Source organism: Tursiops truncatus, chromosome 12, assembly GCF_011762595.2.
Source record: "Tursiops truncatus isolate mTurTru1 chromosome 12, mTurTru1.mat.Y, whole genome shotgun sequence".
Lineage (NCBI taxonomy): Eukaryota > Metazoa > Chordata > Mammalia > Artiodactyla > Delphinidae > Tursiops > Tursiops truncatus.
The window spans coordinates 74,800,786-74,823,489 of NC_047045.1; the positions used below are offsets into that span (position 1 = coordinate 74,800,786).

Genomic DNA, 22,704 nt, shown 5'->3' on the forward strand with positions numbered 1-22,704 from the left:
GAGCGCATGGTGAGAAGGTGGCCACCTACAAGCTAAGAAGCAGGCCCTCACCAGAAATCAAATTGGCTAGGACCTTTATCTTAGACTTCCCAGCCTCCAAAACCATGAGAAATAAATTTCTGCTGTTTAAACCACCCAGTCTGTGGTATTTTGTTATAGCAGCTCAAGCAGACTCATACAATTGACTTTGGAGAGTGAACTTAGGTCAGTCAGGAGACTGCAGTGCAAGATGTGAGTGTGTAGTGGTCTAAGTTATGAGATTCTGTGACCTTAAGAATAATTACTGTGGGACTTCCCTGGTGGCTCAATGGTTGAGAATCCACCTACCAATGCAAGGGACATGGCTTCCAACCCTGGTCCAGGAAGATCCCACATGCTGTGGAGCAACTAAGCCCGTGCGCCACAACTACTGAACCTGTGCTCTAGAGCCCACGAGCCACAACTACTGAGCCCACGAACCACAACTACTGAAGCCCACGTGCCTAGATCCCCTGCTCCACAACAAGAGAAGCCACCGCCATGAGAAGCCCGCGCACCACAACCAAGAGTCGCCCCCGCTCGCCCCAACTAGAGAAAGCCCGCGTGCAAAAACGAAGACCCAACACAACTAAAAATAAATAAATAAAATAAATAAATTTATATTAAAGAAAGAATAATTACTGTGAAGAACATAATTTATGAAGCAACAGAGTGGGGAGTCTACTGAGTTCAAGTAATACTATTCCATCGTAAAAACTTACATATTAAAGCAAAATGTCGTCCCCTATTTCCCAGAGGCAGTAACTAGAGACAGTTTTATAGGATATTTGCTAACCTAATTGATATAAAAACTTTTCAATCTCAAAACAATTCCCCATTATTATATGAATGGATACCAAATAATTTCCCATCCTGGCAATGATTCACATTATTGTTTGCTATTGAACTATTTTTTCCTTGCCAGGAGGTAATAGTACCCATCAGAGAAAACTGCATTTCATTTTCTGTGTGTGTCTTTTTCAAACTACTGATTACCAGAAAGCTTCTGATCCTCAATGGAGAGTTTATGGAAAAGGTGAAAAGGGGATTTTTTTAGAAGAACAATGCACAAGTTTGAGACAAATGAGTCAATCATTTGAGGACAATCAAAAGTGTTTTTTTAATACTAACTTCTCCAGTAGCAATTTACTCTTTTTTAGGGAAAAAAAAAAGTTTCATGCCAAAAGGGAGGAGTCGATTATGTAAAGAAAACAGAAAAATATTCAAAGTATTTCTGTTTACTGTTTGGGTGAGTTGTAGAGGGAAAGGGAAATTGTTTGGACAGTCTATATGGTGAAGAAAGCCATATATATTTTCCAGTTTCTAGTAATTTTTTTTTTTGTTTTTTTTTTTTGCGGTACGCGGGCCTCTCACTATTGTGGCCTCTCCCGTTGCGGAGCACAGACTCCGGACGCGCAGGCTCAGCGGCCATGGCTCACGGGCCCAGCCGCTCCGCGGCATGTGGGATCTTCCCGGATCGGGGCACGAACCCGCGTCCCCTGCATCGGCAGGCGGACTCTCAACCACTGCACCACCAGGGAAGCCCTCTAGTAATTTTTGCATGCTGTGAATTTAAAGCAAATTGTTTCATTTAAGTCAGCATTTAGTCCAAAAAGAGCAAAGCCTTTGTGATCATTGACATGTATAATACGATCATCTTTTGTAGGCTGTAATTTAGAAACAATGAAGGCAATTTTGAGAGAGGGCCGCTGATAGGACACTGTTTAGACACAGCTCTCTTCCCTGGGGAAGCAAACTTGTGGAAGAATAGCATCAAGTTGAAAGGATTTTGTTCGTATTTCAAATAAAGTCAGCAGGGAGGGCTGGCACCTGTCTGCCCAGCTCTGTGTCCTGATAGCCAGGTAGTTTCTCCCTTGCTTGCTTTCAAGATTCAAGATCAATGGCACGGTGGGCAAGGCATTTCCCAGAAGCCCTCACTGCTTCATGAGGAGTCCCCACCCTAGTTAGACAAGGTGTTGCTTGCATTCTAAAAAAGCAAAAACAAAGGAGCTTTCCCTCTCTAGTCACTCAGATGGGAGTATTGGAGACTATTTCACCAGCAGTTAAAAGTCTGTACTTCTGGAAACCATTTACTTTGCTTACACATCTTTTGCCAAGTGGTAAAAGAATCAGCCATCTCCACTTAGATGCTCATTTTTATTTATTGAAGCACTTGTGGAGGAAACAAGCCCTTTCCTACTCTTTGTCTATCCAGGTCTCAAAACAGAGTAATTTGCTCCTTTTGACTGAGTCCTGAATAAGATCGGATTCGAATAAGGTTAGAGCTCAGAGCTCAAAGGAGGTCAGGGCTTATATATTTTATAGAACAAAACAATCAAACAAGAACCAGAACTGCAGCTGTTGACTTGATCAAGACACCACCGTTGTTGGGATGGACAGGCTAGCTGAGTTGGGGGTAAATATATTTTCCTAGGTTAAAAGAATCAGGAGCACATTCTTCAAACTGACTTTTCAACAGTAGCTGCTGTGATAAGCTAATTGCTATTCTGAATTTGGAAGTTATAACTCAGGATGACAGAGATCTCCTGAAATAGTTAATTCATATTTTTGTTGCCTTTGCGTTGCACCTGAATTGCCTCTCACTGTTCCCACCCCTCATTCAGAACGGAGAATAGAGTGGTTTCTCCCAAATGAATACCTTCTGCTTCCTGAATTAGGACAGATTCCTTGAGTGTGTTTATGTGCAAAATTAAGCCCACTCTGTGTTCCCCTGTATTACTGATAAAGCAAAAAAAAAAAAAAAGAAGAAGAAGAAGAAGTATTAATGGCATTACTAGATGTTCTCTGTAATAACTGGCAGCTCTAAAAGCTATTTTGACAGGTATAACATGAATTATAAATTAGGTTAATGGAATATTTTTTAATGGGAAATGCACTTGTATAAGATCACTTATTCAAGTAGTAGTAAGTACCTACTGCAAGTGCTTTCCCCTCTTAGGCTTGTATTATTCTGGAGGACTTTTTTTTTTTTACTAGGCATGGGGCATTTTTTTTTTCTTCTCTTTGAGTGCAGGTTAAGAGATTCAAGCTGATCTTCTCCACCCCAAATGCTGAGAGAGAGCGTTATACAGCTTTAAGTTCCTCTGCAAATTCACCATGATGCTTGGTTAGACTGTGAATGCATTTTTCATTACGTGATGCTTTTTAGAGTGTTTGTATATTCGTGAATGTGCTGACCACCTGTATGTGTCAGAAGCAGAAGCGTGAGGGAATAGATTTGGTAGCAAAAACCAGTCAAACCAATGCAAAACTCTCCAAATACCTTGTAGTTGATGTGGTATTTACAGGGCTTTGCCAGTGGAAAGGCTCTGTGCGATACCTACTTCTTTAGAAACACCCTCCCCTTTCCCTTGGGTAGAGTTTGATCCTGATAAGAAAGTTGGTGTTCTGTGCAGTGTAAATAACATACATTTATTGAGTAATTTTTTTTTTTTTTTTTTTTTTTTTTGCGGTACGCGGGCCTCTCACTGTTGTGGCCTCTCCCATTGCGGAGCACAGGCTCCGGATGCGCAGCCTCAGCGGCCATGGCTCACGGGCCCAGCCACTCCGCGGCATGTGGGATCTTCCCGGACCGGGGCACGAACCCGTGTTCCCCGCATTGGCAGGCGGACTCTCAACCACTGCGCCACCAAGGAAACCCCTGTCTTTACTTTTTTAATTGAAGTATAGTTGATTCACAATGTTGTGTTAGTTTCTGGTGTCCAGCAAAGTGAATCAGTAATATATACATATTCTTTTTCATATTCTTTTCCATTATGGTCTGTTACAGGATATTGACTATATATAGTTCCCTGTGCTATACAGTAGGACCTTGTTGTTTATCTGTTTTATATATAGTAGTGTGTATCTGCTAATATCCCTCACCCCTTGTTTTCCTTTTGAGAGCTGGGTTCCAGTCTCTGCCAGTGACTGAACCCGGTATCCCCATTCACCAATGATCAGTTTCCTTTGTCAATATTATACTCCCGCGTCCCATTCCCAGAGATGCTGGCCTAACTGAGTTGGGGTGTGGCCACAATGACAACTCTGCATAGTGTTATCGCCATTGTATAGGTGAAGAAACAGAGGCTCAGAGGATGGCAAATGTGCTCAAAGCTCTTACAACTAATAAGCAACGGATCTGGGCACCCCTCCCCATCTGTCTGCTTGTAATGTCCGCTTTTCATTTGCTGCACTGTGCTATGTGGTTCCAGGGAAGCTTTGTAGCATTTCTACCGGTTAAGGAAGGGTTCTGCCGTTAACTGCCTTTATGAATCCGTGGGCCTAGACAAAGGCCTTGTTTCAGTCCGACCAGACTTACTGATAAACAGTAGCCATGCTGCAGTTGCTGCAGGACTGGATCGCGTCACTTCTTCTGGTATGCAGCAGGCCATTTGAATTCCGGGGAGTACAGGGCCAGGCACACACGTCAGAGAAACCCATTTCAATTTATCATTTTAATTCTGCTGTTAACCATCACAGACCCTAAATGGATTCCTCCAGAATGGCATCTGCAAGCCCATTATCAGAGCTAAATGTTTAATAACTTTGTGAAATAATCCATGCCACGGAGTATAGGAAACTTTCTTTAGTGTCTTTCACATAGAAGGAGGCATTTCTGGACGTCCCTGGGGATGGCTTCACATAGCTCTCACTGGCCGCTGGCTGGCCCCCTCCCCTTCCTTCCTTGCTGGGTTGCCTTCTCTCCTAAAAGCTTCAGGCAGGAGAGGTTCTAGCAGTGAAACCCCCTGCTTAGCAGGCTTCAAAAAGAAGCAGATGTGAGGCAGACATTTAATCAATCAAAAAGCAGTTTCGAATTCAGGCCAGGAAGCAATAGATGCTTTTTAGCAAACGCAGCGCGGCTCTTTGTGGAGTAGCAATTGGCAGGTTTGCTATTCTGTATCTTAGCTTTTCCAGTGATTGTGCTAGAAATATTTAGGGTAGAACATTATAGGATAGCAATTGTTGATTCTAAATCATATTATCTTAGATGGGCCATCTTTGCAAATTAAGTTCATTTTACTGAAAATAAGACAAGCAACTTTGCCTGTTTTCTTTTTCAGTCAAATGGATCACAAGCTTAGAACTGAAGTAGCAACGAGATGATCAATATGTTCTCTCTAACTGGATTTTTTTTTTTTAAATCAGCAGTCATTTTAAGCAATGTGGTTCAAAAGCAGTATGGCCACTAAATTTGCATACTGATAAAGTATGCTATTTAACTTTGACGGTGGTCTCAATTATATTCCTAATTAAATGATGTGTCGCTGGGAGTTCCCTGGTGCTTTCACTGCTGAGGGCTTGGGTTCAATCCCTGGTCGGGGAACTAAGATCCTGCAAGCCGCGCGGCGTGGCCAAAAAAAAAAAAAAGTATGTTGTTTGTGTTGGGCAAAATTTGGAGTAAACATCTGTTCCATCTCTCTCTACCACAATAACATGGTGTAGAAGTACCTGCCAACGGAGGTGATGCATGCTCCCTTGGGCTACTTAAACGAGCAAATAAACATCTCAGAATAGGAGAAGAGCTTCTTTTTGCGTTACGCGGGCCTCTCACTGTTGTGGCCTCTCCGGCTGCAGAGCACAGGCTCCGGACATGCAGGCTCAGCGGCCATGGCTCACGGACCCAGCCGCTCCGCGGCATGTGGGATCCTTGCGGACCGGGACACGAACCCGTGTCCCCTGCATTGGCAGGCGGGCTCTCAACCACTGCGCCACCAGGGAAGCCCTGAGAAGAGCTTCTTTTAAGAGACTTTCTTGTGTTTCCCCTTTTCTCATCTCTGCCTTCTCTCCTATAACCAGGTAATGATGAGCCTCTACCACTGGACCCGTACTCAATCCCAGATGTGCATCTTGTATTGGCGATTGGAGTTTATTGTGCAAAGTTTGGGCACTGTGTATTTTTGGGACTCCCTCCGTGGTGAAGTTTCTGACGCTTGTGTCTTAGGGACAAGTCTTTCATCAGAAGAAGTAGTATTAGGGAATTCCCTGGCAGTTCAGTGGTTAGGACTTCTCGCTCTCACTGTGGAGGGCTTGGGTTCAATCCCTGGTCGGGGAACTAAGATCCCACAAGCCGTGGGGCGTGGCCAAAAAGAAAAAAGAGAAGTAATATTAGCATCTACAATTTTTTGAACCTTAAAATCTAAACTTTACTTGAGATAACGCTGGTTTCCTCCTTTGTCAAAATTGTTTATCTGTCAGGCTCAGAAACTATTTAGCCTTCCTATGGCATGTGGTGGATTTCAGAACATTTTGTATTATCGAATTCCTAAGCAAGGATGTGACGTCATTATTTTACTACCGAACGCACATCCTTTGAAAGAAGCAGCCATTTAACAAGAGAATAATTCCCGGAATATGACATGGTGTGTAGGGATTAGGTGGGAATTGGGATCGTGACTTCTAAATCTACAAGAATGAAACTCCGGTGCAAGGGCTCAAAAGGAACTAGACATGCGACAATTGTCAGAAGAGTTTCAAAACACCAATCTTGTGTTTTTAGGCTACTCATTTTCATCGTTCTCTTCACAGTAATATTTTTCTTACTTTGCATTTGGGATTTGTGGAGGCAGGTGCTTTGCCCTGTACATCTTACAGGTGCAACAGGTCAAAAGGGAAGAAAGTAACTTGACATTTGTGCTCTGTCATAACACGAGCATATAAGCTTTCCGGGTCTGTATCCTGAGATGTCTAACTTGACAAGAGCTGTAGAGCCTCATCCTACTGGGGCCACAGTCAAATAACCAACCAACAGATGGTAGGTGCTCACTTTTCTGTAAAACCGGGAACTTCAGCAGGTTTGGGAGCTTACAGAGTAACCCGAGTGGGACGTGTTCCCTGTCCTAACACAAGAATCTTTCGAGTTGGGCTGCTTGTGCTTCGTCTTTTCCCCCAGTTGGACACCTCAGTTCAGCCGTAGTTCACTCAAGTAAGATGGATCGTATCCTTGATCCAACATAATAGAAGAAGGATTGTGTTTTCTTAGTTCAGGACAAGTTGGTGGAGGGAAAAAAAAACAGTTCTTCAAGTTCAATGCTTAGAGTTCATTCCTGATTCTATGAGGCTGAGGACTGGCTGGTTCTTAACGAGTGTTAGCACTACCCCCTGAGGAGAGATGGCACACGTGAGTGTGCTGTGGGGACCATCAGGGAAGCCTCATGTCCTACTTCCTCTGCATAGTTTCCACATAGAGGAGGACGCTGGTGATTCAGAGACTTGGCCTAGGATTCCCAGGTTTCTTTCTTTCTTTTTTTTTTTCTCATTGCATTTAACAACTTCACTGAGAAATAATTGACAGTGTGCAGTTGGATAAATTTCGACGCATATCTACCTCTGTCTAACCATCGTCACCATCAAGATAGTGAGCATATCAAACACATCCCCAAATTGCATGCCTCTTTGTAATCTCCCCCTCCTTTCTGTAACTTCTGATCTTCTTTCTGTTACTGTGATCAGTTTGGATTTTCTAGAAATGTATATAAATGGAATATACCACATGTATAATTTTCTCTTGCTTTTTTCACTCAGCATAATTATTTTAAAATTAATCTATGTTGGGACTTCCCTGATGGTCCAGTGGTTAAGACTTCGCCTTCCAGTGTAGGGGGTGCAGGTTTGATCCCTGGTTGGGGAGCTAAGATTGCACATGCCTCCAGGCCAAAAAACCAAAACATAAAACAGAGACGACATTGTAACAAATTCAGTAAAGACTTTAAAAATGGTCTACATGAAAAAAAAAAAAAACTTAAGAAAAAGTAAATAAAATAAAATTAATCCACGTTGTTCAGTTTGGAAGTTGTTTTTTTTTTTAATTTATTAAATTTATTTTTGGCTGCGTCGGGTCTTTGATGCTGCGTGTGGGCTTTCTCTAGTTGCAGGCAAGCAGAGGTTACTCTTTGTTGCGGTGCGCAGGCTTCTCATTGTGGTGGCTTCTCTTTTTTTTTTTTTTTTTTTGTGGTACGCGGGCCTCTCACTGTTGTGGCCTCTCCCGTTGCGGAGCACAGGCTCCGGACGCGCGGGCTCGGCGGCCATGGCTCACACGCCCAGCCGCTCCGCAGCATGTGGGATCTTTCCGGACCGGGGCACGAACCTGCCTCCCCTGCATCGGCAGGTGGACTCTCAACCACTGCGCCACCAGGGAAGCCCGCGGTGGCTTCTCTTATTGGGGAGCACGGGCTCTAGGCTTGTGGGCTTCAGTAGTTGTGGTACGTGGGCTCAGTATTTGTGGCTTGCAGGCTCTAGAGTGCAGGATCAGTAGTTGTGGCTCACGGGTTTAGTTGCTCTGTGACATGTGGGATCTTCCCTGTCCAGGGCTCAAACCCATGTCCCCTGCATTGGCAGGCGGATTCTTAACCACTGTGCCACCAGGGAAGCTCCGAGTTTGGAAGTTTTTTAACAAGTTGTACATATACCGACAATATAACCTAGGTATATAAATATATAAATACCTAGGAAATACACCTAGGTATTTATCCAGGAGGAATGAAAGCATGTATCTAAACAAAGACTTGTACATGAATGTCCACACAGCTTTATTTGCAAGGGGACATCAGGATTTTCCAGGATCATTTGTTGAGAAGACTCTCCTTTCTCCATTAAGTTGCCTCCGTTGTCAAAGATTAGAATTATATCTGTGTGTGTCTATTTTTGGGCAATTTATTCTGTTCCCATGATTTGTTTGTCTATTCTTTCACCAGTACCATACTGTCTTTTGATTACTGTAGTTTTATATTAAGTTAGGTAGTATCAGTCCTCCGACTTAGCTGTCCACACAGGTTTCTTAAGTTGTGTTTATCAAGCACCTCTCTGTCCTAAGTATGATACAGACCTCAATTGTGTGAGGACTCCAAACAATGCAGGTAGGCGTTTCACGTAATGGAATTGTGGTGACCTATCTTCACTCAGTGAATTGCTATCTTGGGTCGGTGGTGCTTTTCATTTCCTTCATCTCAAGCAGAGATCTTATAAATTCCCTTTGCTTGAAATCAGCATGGCTGATCTCCTACCTCACCAGATTTAGAGCTCTTTGTTTTCTTTTACATACTTTCCCAGAGAACCCAGGAGTTTTAATACTTTTTAAAACAACTATAACTTTTTAATGTAGGGGAATATTTGACTGAAATGTTGTGTGTTAAAACATATTGCATTTATCTTTGTGTCTTTACTTATGGCAGATGTTAATGGATGTGGTTCAAAAAGGGTTCTGTGGGCAAGTCACTTGAGAAAATGCTGTAATGATTTGTTCCTTAGAGGTTCAGAATGCACATTCAAGAGTCTCTAAATTCTAATTAAATCTGCTTAACTGTCTAGGTCAGAGTTTCACAAGCTGATTTTGAGCCCAGAACGCTTCTGAGAGAAGCCTGCTAATACACAGGTGTTGATATACCTCGTATACTGATATTCTTGGATACCAGTTTGAAAAATGCTGATCTTTGAGATTTACAGGCCTAAATTGTAGACACCATTCCTCATAAAATGACTTCACCTGTAGTGGCCAAGTCCCTTGGGATTTAAATAAATAATATGAGAAATATTACTTTCTAAGACACTCAACAATTTGAATATTTGAGTAGAAACATTCAATTGAATTGAAATTTAATTTCGCAGGCTAAAAGCAAACTAGGGACTTTAATGGATATCTCCTAGTTTTCATTCTTTCTCATGTCTAGGGGTGAGCCTGTGTTATTCCTCCTAAAACTATATTAAGTAATTTTCACAAATTTTACTGAAAACTACGAGAAACAGGAAAATTAGTGATTTGGAGACAATGACCAGAGACTGTCTATCTGGTATGTACACCCTTCACCAAGTGGCATTTAAGGACCCTCATGTGCTGTGCAGATAATGTTCCAGAAACTTTCCATAAATAGGGAGCAATGCAATTTCAAAAGCAAAATAAGATTAATCTTTGTATTCTGAACATCAGAATTTTTTCCACTTTGATTAAATTAAATTAATAAAATAAACAGCAGCACAACAAAACTGCTCTCAGCCAGTTAGGTATAAACTTGGTTAAATGTGGCTTTCTGGCCAATAGTTTTACTTCTGGCCGTGGGTTGGGGGATGTTGTCTAGTTGAACAGCACTGTACAGTCAGATTTCTAAGTAAAGACCAGCAGGATAAATTGGTGGTATGTGCAGGGTCAGACAGCTGGACCACTGTTTTCATTGGGTGGGGCTGGAAGGAAGGGGGCCACACTGACTCTGGGTGATGGTGATGAGATGCTGCCCCCTTTTCTGGTCCTTCAAATGAACTCACTCATGTTTAAAGCAAAGTTACCAGCCAGTAAGGTGGTATTTTTGTTTGTCGGTTTTGTTTTGCTGAATATACGAGTGGAAAAAATGTAGCATGAAATTAAAAATAAACAGAGGTTTTCTTTAAAGATCAGAGGCTTCAGGGCACCAGGATTTTAAGAGGTGGGGCAGCTGCCACACTGACCGGAGGGTCTGTCCTCCTTTTCAGGAGGAAAACTGGCATCAGAAAGAGATCTCTAAAGGCCAGTTTCTTGGAGACAAGGACTTCTCCGTTTTAGAGGTTGCTAAAAGCACCCCTGACCTGGGGTACATGCTCTTCTCAATTTCATGTGGTTTGAGAGAGCTTTTGGCCCGATGTTTTGACAATACCTCTGAAACTTGATAAGTAGTTCATATTCTGTCTCTCTGAAAAGCTTTGCAAGTTAAAAGTTCTCAATTTTCTTTTATAGATTGCCTAAAATCTTTTTTCAAATTCATAGACTAGAAATATATCTTTCTTAATATTTAAGAATTGCCTTAGCCCTGCTTACTGTATATCTTGAGCTAATTAGAAATTAGATGATTACCAAGGGGTGAAGCATTTTACTGTTTAAAATATAAAAATTTTGAAATTTTCTCGACTGCACTGAGGTTTTCTTGAGTCTACAGATTTCATCGGCTACACCCCAAAATTTAACTCTGTGAGAAGGTTCACGAAAGAAAATTTTATTTTTTCTTTTAATTCTGGAAGATTTCAAAATGTATACAAGAGTAGAGAATAACAAGTACCCGTCACCTAGCTGCAACTGTAATCAACATTTTGCCAGTCTTATTTTGTCTAACTTCAATTTTTAAATTTTATTTGCCTATTTTAAGACAAATACAAGATATGTCATCTATAGATCCTTATTATATATCTCTAACAGTTGAGGACCTTTTTTTTTAATAAATTTATTTTATTTATTTATTTATTTTTGGCTGCGTTGGGTCGTCGTTGCTGCATGCAGGCTTTCTCTAGTTGCGGTGAGCGGGGGCTACTCTTCCTTGTGGTGGGCGTGCTTCTCATTGTGGTGGCTTCTCTTGTTGCAGAGCATGGGCTCTAGGTGCGTGGGCTTCAGTAGTTGTGGCTCGCAGGGTCTAGAGCGCAGGCTCAGTAGTTGTGGTGCACGGACTTAGCTGCTCTGAGGCCTGTGGGATCTTCCCGGACCACGGCTCGAACCCATGTGCCCTGCATTGGCAGGCAGATTCTTAACCACTGCGCCACCAGGGAAGTCCCCAGTTGAGGACTTTATAAAAACCTAACCACGTTATTGTCACTCTTTATAGAATTAACAATAATTTTTTAGAATCTTAAAGAAAATCTTTAAAAAATTATTTTAACAACTGATGTTTTCATACGGTTTTATTTCTGCATCTCAGAGGAGACGTGTCCTTGTGGTAGAGAGGTTTCATATCAAGACACAGCATCTTAAAGCTAACTCGTTGGATAGCATGGCTGTGTAGGGGAAGGCATAGAGGGATTAAAGAATTCAATCCAGTTTGCTCACAACAGTTAGGACTGTTGCCCCTCTAAAATTCTTATAAACACGGACTGCTGATGGAGTCATCAGTTTCCGCCTTTAGCCTCTTATTTTCAGCCTATTTCTAGAAATTTTAAAATACATTGGAAAATGCTTTGCGTGCCTGTGTTTAAATAAAAGGGGGAATGAAATGCTTTCACCATGGTCCTCATGTTTGCCGTTTGGACAGCGTGGCTCTAGAGTGAATATACTGTTTGGAGCTGTGGCTATTGAACATAGTGAGTCTTCAGCCAAAAGGATGGTCAGCTTTTTAGTCGGTGTTGATGGATGGGCTCCCTCACAGCTCCCACGCAGCTCTGGGTGTGGAGGTATGGATGCGTGGTATGTCATTTACAGCCCCATTCCCACAGCAGCATAAGTTGCTTTTGCTACCTGAGGGTCAAACCAAGCAGGAATCCTAGGCAGAAAAGGCTACCTCTCTCCAGCCATTGTTTTCTCTTCTTGTGACCAAGCAAGGCTACAGCCATTTTACTGTAGGGCTGCCTGAGTCTTGCGCTACAACCCTGTTCAAGTGCCCGTGAGTGGGTGTAGTGAGATGCGGTCCCTGTACACAGATGTCTCATTTTGTTGGATTTCTTATCGTCTCACATCTAATGCTGCCTCCTTTCAAACCCTCCTTGCGGCGGGGGTTGTCGGGGGGGAATAAATCAGGAGTTTGGGATTAACATACACACACTACCAACAAGGACCTACTGTATAGCACAGGGAATTCGACTCAATATTCTGTGATAACCTATATGAGAAAAGAATCTGAAAAAGCTGTATGAGAAAAGAATCTGAAAATGGAATCACTTTGCTGTACACCTGAAACTAACACAACATTGTAAATCAGCTATAATCCAATCACATTAAAAAAAAGAAAGAAAGAAAGAAACCTTCTTTAACACAAACATGAGGACAATTTTTAAAAGGCATCCTTAGTGTGATATAAGGGCTGGAAAAATACTGGAGTCCAAGCTTTGCCTTGATTTGATCAAGTGGACAGACATAAAATGGCTTCTGAGAGCTTTTCCATTTAGAGAGAGAACTTTCCCAAATATTTCATTTGAATCTCAACCAGCCTGAAAATAGAGATGGTATTAGTTTCAATTTATAATTGGGAAAATGAGCTCAGAGATAAGGTTCCATGGCTGACAGGAGCCTGACTGTGCTCTGTCTGCTGTTTCCCCTGTACCTTCTAGGGTTAAGAAAAGAACAAAGAAAAGAAAAAACTCAGGTGGCTCCCCTCCATTTAGACCTTTGTATAAACTGCATTGCTTCTCTTCTCCCACCCAGACCATTAGAAAATTAGAAGAAGTCTAATTAGGAGTCTTCACACCAGATGTTCTATTGGGTGCAGAGCTTGGAGGCAACAGGAAGGAAGTCTTGGAGGTTTCATTTTAGAGGGGAAATGGGCACAGGACAATTCATTCCCATTAGATCGCAGTTGTTGACCAAATGGTAGAACAAAAACTGCTAAAACTTACGTTAGTAGTTGACTTATTAGCCACTTAACATGTGTGGGATGAAGCTGCAGTTATTCATTACGGTAGGTGAAAATGAATTCTTACCCCAGCTTACAGAAGAAGAGAGGAGGCTGTGAGAAGCTAAATAATGTTCCCAAGGCCAAAGATCAAGTAGATGGCAGATCAGACCCTGCTCTCCCAGCCACCTTCTGTTTGCTGACCTGGAATTACCAAGTTTCAGCCTACGACAGTGATAAAACACCAGATGTGAAGTATTTCATCTTGCCCCAGAGCACCCAGCCCTCCGCTCTGCTTCTGAGTCCACCATGTCCTCCACGGTGGAAGAGTGAGTTTGTATGAAAAGTTAGTTTGTATGAAAAGCCTCCTGAAATATGATCTCAGTGTCAGGTTCCTGTCTTAAAGCAGTTCTCGTTTCCCATGAAAATCCCATGTGACTGGCAATCGGTGAAGCAGAATTTTCTGAACTCCCAGCCATACTAACAATAAGCAAACTAAGACAGTGTGAAGGAAAAGCTTCACACTGTGTGTGAAGCTTCACACTGTGTGTGAAGGAAAAGCTTCTCTCCCACCACCCAGTTATAAAAGTAATCAGGTGTATTAGACAAGGAACAGGACACAGAAAAGTAGAAAAACAAAGGATATGAAAAATTCATAGTTCCCTCCCCGACGATTATTTGGTATACTGTGATATTAACAATTTGGTAATATTGTTATCACCACTTATTTAGCTATTTGGGGTATGTTCTTATATATATTTGTAATCATATTGTACCTATAACTGTTTAGTTTGCCTTTTTTTTTCGGTACGCGGGCCTCTCACTGTTGTGGCCTCTCCCGTTGTGGAGCACAGGCTCCGGACGCGCAGGCTCAGCGGCCATGGCTCACAGGCCCAGGCGCTCCGCGGCATGTGGGATCTTCCTGGACCGGGGCATGAACCCGTGTCCCCTGCATCGGCAGGCGGACTCTCAACCACTGCGCCACCAGGGAAGCCCCTAGTTTGCTTTTTAAATTTAATATTACAACATAAAATACATCTGTACACTATTACATGTGCTTTGTTGATGCCATTTTTTAAAATTAATTAATTAATTTATTTATTGGCTGCGTTGGGTCTTTGTTGCTGTGCACGGGCTTTCTCTAGTTGCAGAGAGTGGGGGCTACTCTTCGTTGCACTGCGCAGGCTTCTCATTGCAGTGGCTTCTCTTGTTGCGGAGCACGGGCTCTAGGTGCACGGACTTCAGTAGTTGTGGCATGCAGGCTCAGTAGTTGTGGCGCACAGGCTTAGTTGCTCCACAGCATGTGGGATCTTCCTGGACCAGGGCTTGAACCCGTGGCCCCTGTACTGGCAGGCGGATTCTTAACCACTGTGCCACCAGGGAAGTCCCTGAAGAGTCTTCTTTATAAGTTCTGTCATGGGATTTAAAATCATTTCCAGATTATCTTTTTTATTCTCATCATTTGTGCATGTGTTCTCCTTATATTGACAAGGTTCTGGTTCCTTCCTGGTTACAGCCACGTAATAGTTCTGCTTCTTGGGTTTTGCTGTTATTGTTGGGACCAGTGGCACTGCTCAGAGCCTCATCTGCTGTGTGGACTGCAGGGCTCTGGCCGCTCCCACCCGTGCTGGTCCTGCAGTGAGATGGTGGAGCCGGGAGCATCACTCTGTGAGGAAATAGTTCGCAGGCTCACCTCCTTTTTCCCCAGCATCCTGACACATGTCAGGAGCTCACCCGTTTTGTTCATGGTTTAGCATGTTCATTAAAGAACTTGATACCCCTACAGCTTACTCTGCAAAGGGGTTCAGAGCAAGTTGTGGGCCGTCCTGTGGAGAAGGAAAGGGGACAGAGACATCGGGTGGCTTTTCTGCCGTGCCTTAGCTACTATTTTGATGTTTTCTGTTGTTGTCCTTAGAGGAATGAGAGGACAACACTGTTGCTGGAAGCATTCAAGATTTTTTTTTTAAAGCTTGTTTAGTTGTAATGTGGTAATGCTTTACGGGAATAAACTCTGGCTGACCCACTCAAGGGAGATAAGCTTGAAAACATTTAGGGTTTTGATTTGCTCAAAGGGGGCGTTTACCGTTTTTGAAGCAGAAATCCAGTGGGAAAATAAGTTTCCTGGTGCTAGCTGTGTTTCAGTGCAAAAAGCATGCCTTTGAAGTCTAGTTCTCATCTCAAAAGACCTAACTGTTTATAAAAGTAAGAACAAGGTGGATGGATAAAGCTATGTGACAGGGCTTCCCTGGTGGCGCAGTGGTTGGGAGTCCGCCTGCCGATGCAGGGGACACGGGTTCGTGCCCCGGTCCGGGAAGATCCCACATGCCGCAGAGCGACTGGGCCCGTGAGCCATGGCCGCTGAGCCTGCGCGTCCGGAGCCTGTGCTCCGCAACGGGAGAGGCCACAACAGTGAGAGGCCCAAGTACCGCAAAAAAAAAAAAAAAAAAAAAGAAGTTATGTGAGGAAGCTTCAGCATGAACGCGTTTGGAAACTTCAATCCTATACCGATTTCCTCCCCTCGCATCTCATCTGGCTCCGGCCCTTCCCACCCCGTGTGTCACTGAGTTGTGTCTGTACATCTTTCAGGGTCTATCTGGGCTTAACTGAAATCCTTGTCTTCTGTGGGTGTCTGAGTTACAGAAAAAAGAGAGAAAGACTGAGGACGAGCCAGATGTGTGTTTAGTGACAAAGAAATGCATCCACAGTGTACGAAGCAATCAGATTATAAAAGCATGTATTCTCCTTTTTTTTTTTAATTAATTAATTTATTTTTGGCCGCATTGGTTCTTCGTTGCTGCACGCAGGTTTTCTCTAGTTGCGGCGAGCAGGGGCTACTCTTCGTTGCGGTGCACAGGCCTCTCATTGTGGTGGCTTCTCTTGTTGCGGAGCACGGGCTCTAGGCACGCAGGTTTCAGTAGTTGTGGCACATGGGCTCAGTAGTTGTGGCTCGTGGGCTCTAGAGCGCAGGCTTAGTAGCTGTGGCGCACGGGCTCAGTGGCTCTGCAGCATGTGGGATCTTCCTGCAGGGCTCAAACCCGTGTCCCCTGCACTGGCAGGCAGATTCTTAACCACTGTGCCACCAGGGAAGTCCCCATTTTTGTTTTTTAAAAAAAGAAAGCTTGTGTGCGTGTAAACACATAGAAAAGACAGAAAGAACGTAAGCGTTAAGGAACTGCGGGTTAGGTTCCTTGCCATTTGAGGTGACTTTAACGTGCTGATAACTCTCAGAAGCACCTGAACCCTTAACAATAGTATGAATTATTTAGATGGTTGGGAATGGGAGAAAAGGAAAACAAAAACACCATAGATTGGGTTGGTCAAAAAGTGAATTATCCATGTACAAGAACACATGAGATTTTGTAAAAAGCATCTCTAAGTGAAACACAGAATGGTGGAAGTGTCTGAGATGGCTGAAAGGAATGACGTCCCATTGTTGTGTGGAGGGCTGGTGTGTCACGGGCTTTGAGTGCTCAAGACATCACTCATGGGTCAGAGCTTGGGCGCGCTTGCTGGACCCAGGCTACACATATAATAAAATAAGCTCAAAACTCAGTTTCAGTAATGTCGCTGTCATAAATTGTCACCAAAGCTAAGTCAGTAAGTGCCTTTCTGAGGTAAAGACAGTTGCCCTGTGGTCACGGGGAATAACTAATCCACAATTTACTTATCACGCTGACTATAAAGGGGGCTGGCAGGTGATCTCAAAGACTCATTTTATTTTATATCATCTAATGTAATACATCATTGTATACGTGTAACAATTCTAAAAGAGTAGATGAAAATTTGTGCCGTGTCCTATAGATCCCTCAAGTTTGAAAATACTCAATTTGACTCCTGCTAAAGATGTCTTGGATTTGACAATTCACGAAGAATTGTGAGAAATAGCTCAAGAATTATAGAAACTCTGTAGAACTCTAGACTCTATGATAAAGTTCAGAGTTCTGGGTCCTAAACTAGGAGCACAGTTGACCAACGTTTTTTGACTTGAAATCGAGGTATTAGAATGGCTGTCTTTCATTCCCCTGCTTAGGTTGCCATGCCATGCTATCTGTGTTAAATTTTTTAGGTTTAAGGTTCATTGGTTGACCATGTAGCCCACAAGAATATGCATTTCCTGCTTTCCGCCACTAGCTCTTCATCACATTATTAATGAAATCTCAGTCTAACTCGTGCGTAAGACTAGTGGAATTTAGTTAAAATACTCCTAAACGTTGACATTTTTGCTGATGAGCATTGTGGGGATATCCCCCTGCCCCATCTCCTGTGCTTTCGTCTTTAGGTTTCATTTAAAACTCCCATCTTTCATATTTTGGTAAGAGAAGACTTTAAGTGGAAGTGTAATCTGAGCGTCCTTTCTAATACACTGACTCAGCGTGGGCATTTTGAATCTGGCTCTCCCATCTGTAGTGAGAGTATTAGAGTACAGTGACTGGTATTTCAGAAGGCAGCTTTTGCAGTTGCAGGGCATCTTTGCTGGGAGCAGGGAACAGCCAGGTGAAATCCGTTTCAGCACCGTTCGAACCTTCTGGATTGATCGTCTTGAATTGGATCTACTCCCTTCAAGGCTGTGATGGAAGCCTATGGTTTGGCCAGCATGTTCCATTGGCCTGTAAACGGCATGGAATGATGCCAAACAGAGTGTCCAGCTTTGAGATTACTTTGGCATGATCGGGTCTGCGTACTGTGGGATACTATTTAAGGCATTTTGTCATTGTGCGTAGTAACAGGTCCTCCAACACTTTGTTGTGTTGTGGAAAAATCTCCGGGGGCTTCCCTGGTGGTCCAGTGGTTAAGACTCTGCATTCCCAATGGAGGGTGCCCAGGTTCCATCCCTGGTCAGGGAACTAGATCCCGTATGCCTCAGCTAAAGATCCCGCGTGCCGCAAATAAGACCCAGTGCAGCCAAATAAATAAATACTAAGAAAGAAAGAAAGGAAGAAAGGAAGAAAGGAACCATCTGTGTATTAAAAAAAAAAAAGAAGAAAAGAAAAATCTCTGGAAGTAGTTGGTGGTGAGCCCTGGCCTTCAGGCCATGGCTGAGCTGTGGGACCCGTGGCCGGCCAGCCTTCCCCTCTGTAATCACTTTGAGTCTCAGTGTCTTCATCTGTAAAATGGAAACAGTAGCACCTCGCTAAGTTGGTTTTAAGGAAAATGAGAAATGTATGTGGACCATAAAGCATTGTTGAAATCCTTAGGTTCCTAGCGGTTATTATACGATTTTTTTTTTTTTTTTTTTTTGCGGTACGCGGGCCTCTCACTGTTGTGGCCTCTCCCGTTGCGGAGCACAGGCTCCACACGCGCAGGCTCAGCGGCCATGGCTCACGGGTCCAGCCGCTCTGAGGCATGTGGGATCTTCCCAGACCGGGGCACGAACCCATGTCCCCTGCATCGGCAGGCAGACTCTCAACCACTGCGCCACCAGGGAAGCCCTATTGTACGATTTTTATTTGGTTTAAAACTTTTAACCTATATTCTCAGGATTTAAAAAATTAGGGCATGTCTTAGGAATTCCTTGGCAGTCCAGTGGTTAGGACTCACGCTTTCACTGCTGTGGGCCCGGGGTTCAATCCCTGGTTGGGGAACTAAGATCCTGCAAGCCCTGGGGCGGAAAAAAAAAAAAGACTGGGCATGTCTATGTGTCTACTGTTTTTGCATCTGATGACGTCAATTGCATGGGCTACCCTATGGGGACGATTGTAAACCACCGTTTTAGTAATATTTTTAAGGAAAATACAATGAGTCATGAACACACATGTTAGGCGTCTCTTCTTTGTTCACTGGGCTCTGGATCCACTGGCGTTTGAACCATGGGGCCTTCTCACTTGCCTCCCCTTTACCTTTTGCTCACATACCCCTTGCTGGCATCTTAGATCTTAGCTTTACCTTTCCTTCCTCCGAGAAGCCTTCACGACACCCTGGCCTAGGTCATGGCCCTCTGTTTGTCGTCATTTGCTGTATGTATTCCTTCTTCGTGACCGTTTCCATAGCTGCAATTCAGTAATTATTTATTTAAATGTCTGCCCTCTTCCCCGAGAAGGACACATTGTCGCTTAGATATATATTCCAGCCAAATATGCATATCTTGTGTCTAATCACAAGGAAACATTATTTTAAAGTAAAAAATATTTTTCAGAGGGCTGTCTGCCTTCCACAGTAGTTTGTAAGCTCAAAGTGTCTGGGACCACACCTGACTTAGTCGTTGTGAAATCTCAAACAGGCCTGGAATGATGGGTGTTGTGTGTCAGGCCTATGTCTGGTTTTTCAGAAGAGTGAACGAATGCATGAATGGTGGGTACCTTTATCCAGATACAGAGTCCTATCTGCTTGTTCATAGCTCCTTGTATCTTTTGTAAGATAGCTGGATCATTCACACACACACACACACACACACAAGACTTAACTCTTCACTGTTACTAGCCCTCCAGTTCTCTGTATTTCTCCTCTAAATGATTTATATTCTCGAACTTACAGTATCGTTTCTAACTTGGTTGTGAAGATTGAAATTAAGTTTACATGGTTCTGTCTTCCCCGTAGCTACTACAGAAGAATGGTCAGCTGTCCACTGTGAACGGCTTAGCCGAGCAAGGCCTCCAGGAGGGAGCCCTGAATGGCCAGGAGGAGGAAACTGTCACAGATGGTAAGTCGCCTTGCGGGGGACTGGGCAGAACCAGGGGCTGGAGGACAAACAACACCTGCAACGGATCCCTGCAGAACAATAAAAACAGGCCTGGATAGAATGGGCACTGTCATCCTACCTGGGGGTGGGTGATGTTGACAACAAAAGCAGTCAATTGATTGCAAAAAGAAGTATTTATCTGGCCATTTGCATAGCCCCTGGGAGCTTATAGTAACACTTGAGCATGGAAGTGAAGTTGTTTTTCCTTTTTGTTAGGCATCCTTACCTGAAACTTCATGATCTTTTTGTTGTTGTTGTTATTGTTGCCTTATTCCAACTACTTGTCTGATGTCGAACGTGAATTCTTGTTGGAAATGCTTAAGTCTTGGTTGCTTTCAGAGTCAGTATCTCTCACTCTAGAGTAGCCTACTGGCCTTGCGAAGCTTTTTCTGCTAGCGTACATTTCAAGGTGCATACCTCTTTGCCCAAACTATGATATGCGCATGTGTTATAGCTCTTGAGCCCAGAGATCCTTCAGAGGTGTTTACTGGAAAGCAAATCTGTGACCACGCTATCACTGGTCAGCCCGTGGAGGGGCTGGGGACCACACCTGGGGGTCAGAATCAAGCACCTTGACAAGTAGGTCTCTTGCGAAGGCCACGTGTTGGAGAAGAACCTTCCTCTGTTCCTGTTTCTTGTCTCATTGTTCCATTTAGTCATAAAGAAATCATTTAGCCACTGCTGTTGACGAGGCACAGAATGATCATTTTCCATAAGTGAACTCACGCTTACATGTAATGTGAATAAGACAAATGAAGGGAAAGTCTTGTGAAAGGAGACTGGCCATTGCCTCGGTGAGATGAGATTCTTCTAACATGTGGAACCTGTTTCTCCTCGTGTTCAATGCCCCTGTGGAGCTGCTGCAAGCAGGGGGCTGCTTTTGAAGTTGGTGGGAATCCTGATCTTTCTATAGCACCACAGGCACCATATAAAGCTAGAAGTACATACAGCCTCACAGAAAGAGGATCTGCACGACCTAGTGCGAGAGTTTCAAATAATTTCTACCAAAGTAATTGGAACGGCCCCAACCCAAATTCCAGAGTCCCACGCTCTGTCCTTCCCATGATAACGTTTGAATCAAATCAAGCCACAGCCGATTTGGAGCCTTCCCTGGATGGGCAAGCCACCGTGCCCTGTGCTTTGGGGAGGGTGAAGAAAGCTAAGAAACGGTCCACCAGGGGAGACAAGCTAGTCTATGGAAGGCTCCCTAAGATGAAACTAAGGGGGACTTCCCTGGTGGTCCAGTGGTTAAGACTCCAGGCTTCCAACGCAGGGGGCACGGGTTTGATCCTCGGTCGGTTTGATCCCACATGCCGCATGGCCAAAAAAAAAAAAAAGGTTAAGACAAGGCAACGTGTTGATTATCTAATGAATTTTGCAAGAGATGAGAGCTGCTCAGAGTTCTGGAGGAGCCCTCGTTTGAGGTCAGGGTGTGGGGTAAGGTCTGGGGAACTGAGGGGAGGTTAGGTTTAGATTTGTTGGGACAGGGGCTGCCAGCCGGAAGGGAGGATAAGAACAGCCAACACTTCACAAGCTTTTATTGTGGGTCTTGGAACTGTGCTTTTTGTGCATTATGGCCTCTAGCAGTAACCCTGTGAGACAGGTCCTATCTCGATTCAAACCCAGATCAGCAGATTTCCAAGCTCGAGCTCTCACCCGCTGTGCGGGCCATGTCCACAGGCTCGCCCACCGGGATGGCATCTTCTGAGCAAGGGTAGAATGAAAACCCAGAAGGGAAAGTGCGCTGGGTTGGAGGGCTCTTCTGAAAGGCGAGTGGCTTCGGAAAGTATTTTGGCAACGTGGGATCACTGAAATATGCCCCCAAGGGAGTGTCGGGCCAGGCCTTTTCATCTGATCTGGTGTGGAGTGTTGATAAGAGAAGGGAGGGGCTTCAGTGACGCCCTTGTTTCCATACAATCCTAGGTAGCGTGAAAATCCTGTCTAATCTGTGGCCTGTTTACTGGAGATCCGCTGGCTGTCTTCCTTTAGTCCAGATGTAATTTCTTTCACTTTTCAGCCATGTGTTTAAACACTGATTTTTATGGAAAGTGATTCTGTTCCCACCCTGTGATTATTCCATTGTCTCCCTGAGCCTACCATGGCCTTGGGGGTCTGAGCAAATACAGATGCCTCTTGCAGGAAGAGTGGTGATTAATATACCTTGTCCTTCACAAGATCCTGAAAAGGCCTGCGGGCCTAGAAAGGACCCCCGTGTGGCCCAGGGCTGCAGAGGCCACCCCTCCCCCCGGAGGCATTTCCGGAGGCTCTGCCTTTGGGATGAGCTTTTACTGTTTTAAGCAGAACTGTTGTTGCTTTGGCTTGTTAGGGTGTTTCTGAGGCAGCCTGGTACACTTGTTTTTATTATGTTTTCTTTTCCTATTTTGTCTGCAATGCAAATGCAGAAAATTCTCTATGTTAAATTATTAAACAGTATTTTTTCATGCTTTTATTTTGACATAGGTTAGATTTTATGTGTTTCCAGGAATCCGTGTCCTACATGGCGGCTTACTGTAATGTAAATGAAGGCATAATTTGGTATGTGATGCTTATTTGTAGGATTTGGTGGGCCTTGGTTTCTACTCTTGCCCACTTCAGTAAGGAAAGACCTGAGCCACCCTGGTCCCTGGGAGGATTGGCCAGCAGTGGAACTTGGTCCTGCCATAGGTGGATCGTTGGATGGGAGAAAACTACAAATGAGGGGCATTCCTGCATGAGGGGTTTTAATTTAAAGTGACAGAC

At 43.8% G+C, this 22,704-nt stretch overlaps 1 protein-coding gene across 1 annotated transcript in view; it reads left to right on the top strand.

The window, feature by feature from the left end:
- The window catches only part of AKAP12 (A-kinase anchoring protein 12), a 99,571-nt gene that overhangs the window by 35,458 nt on the left and 41,409 nt on the right, over positions 1 to 22,704 (top strand). Inside the window, exon 2 of the mRNA XM_033867844.2 lies at positions 19,824 to 19,926. Within this exon, the coding sequence (XP_033723735.1) occupies positions 19,824 to 19,926 (103 nt within the window). The remainder of the gene's footprint in view (positions 1 to 19,823; positions 19,927 to 22,704) is intronic.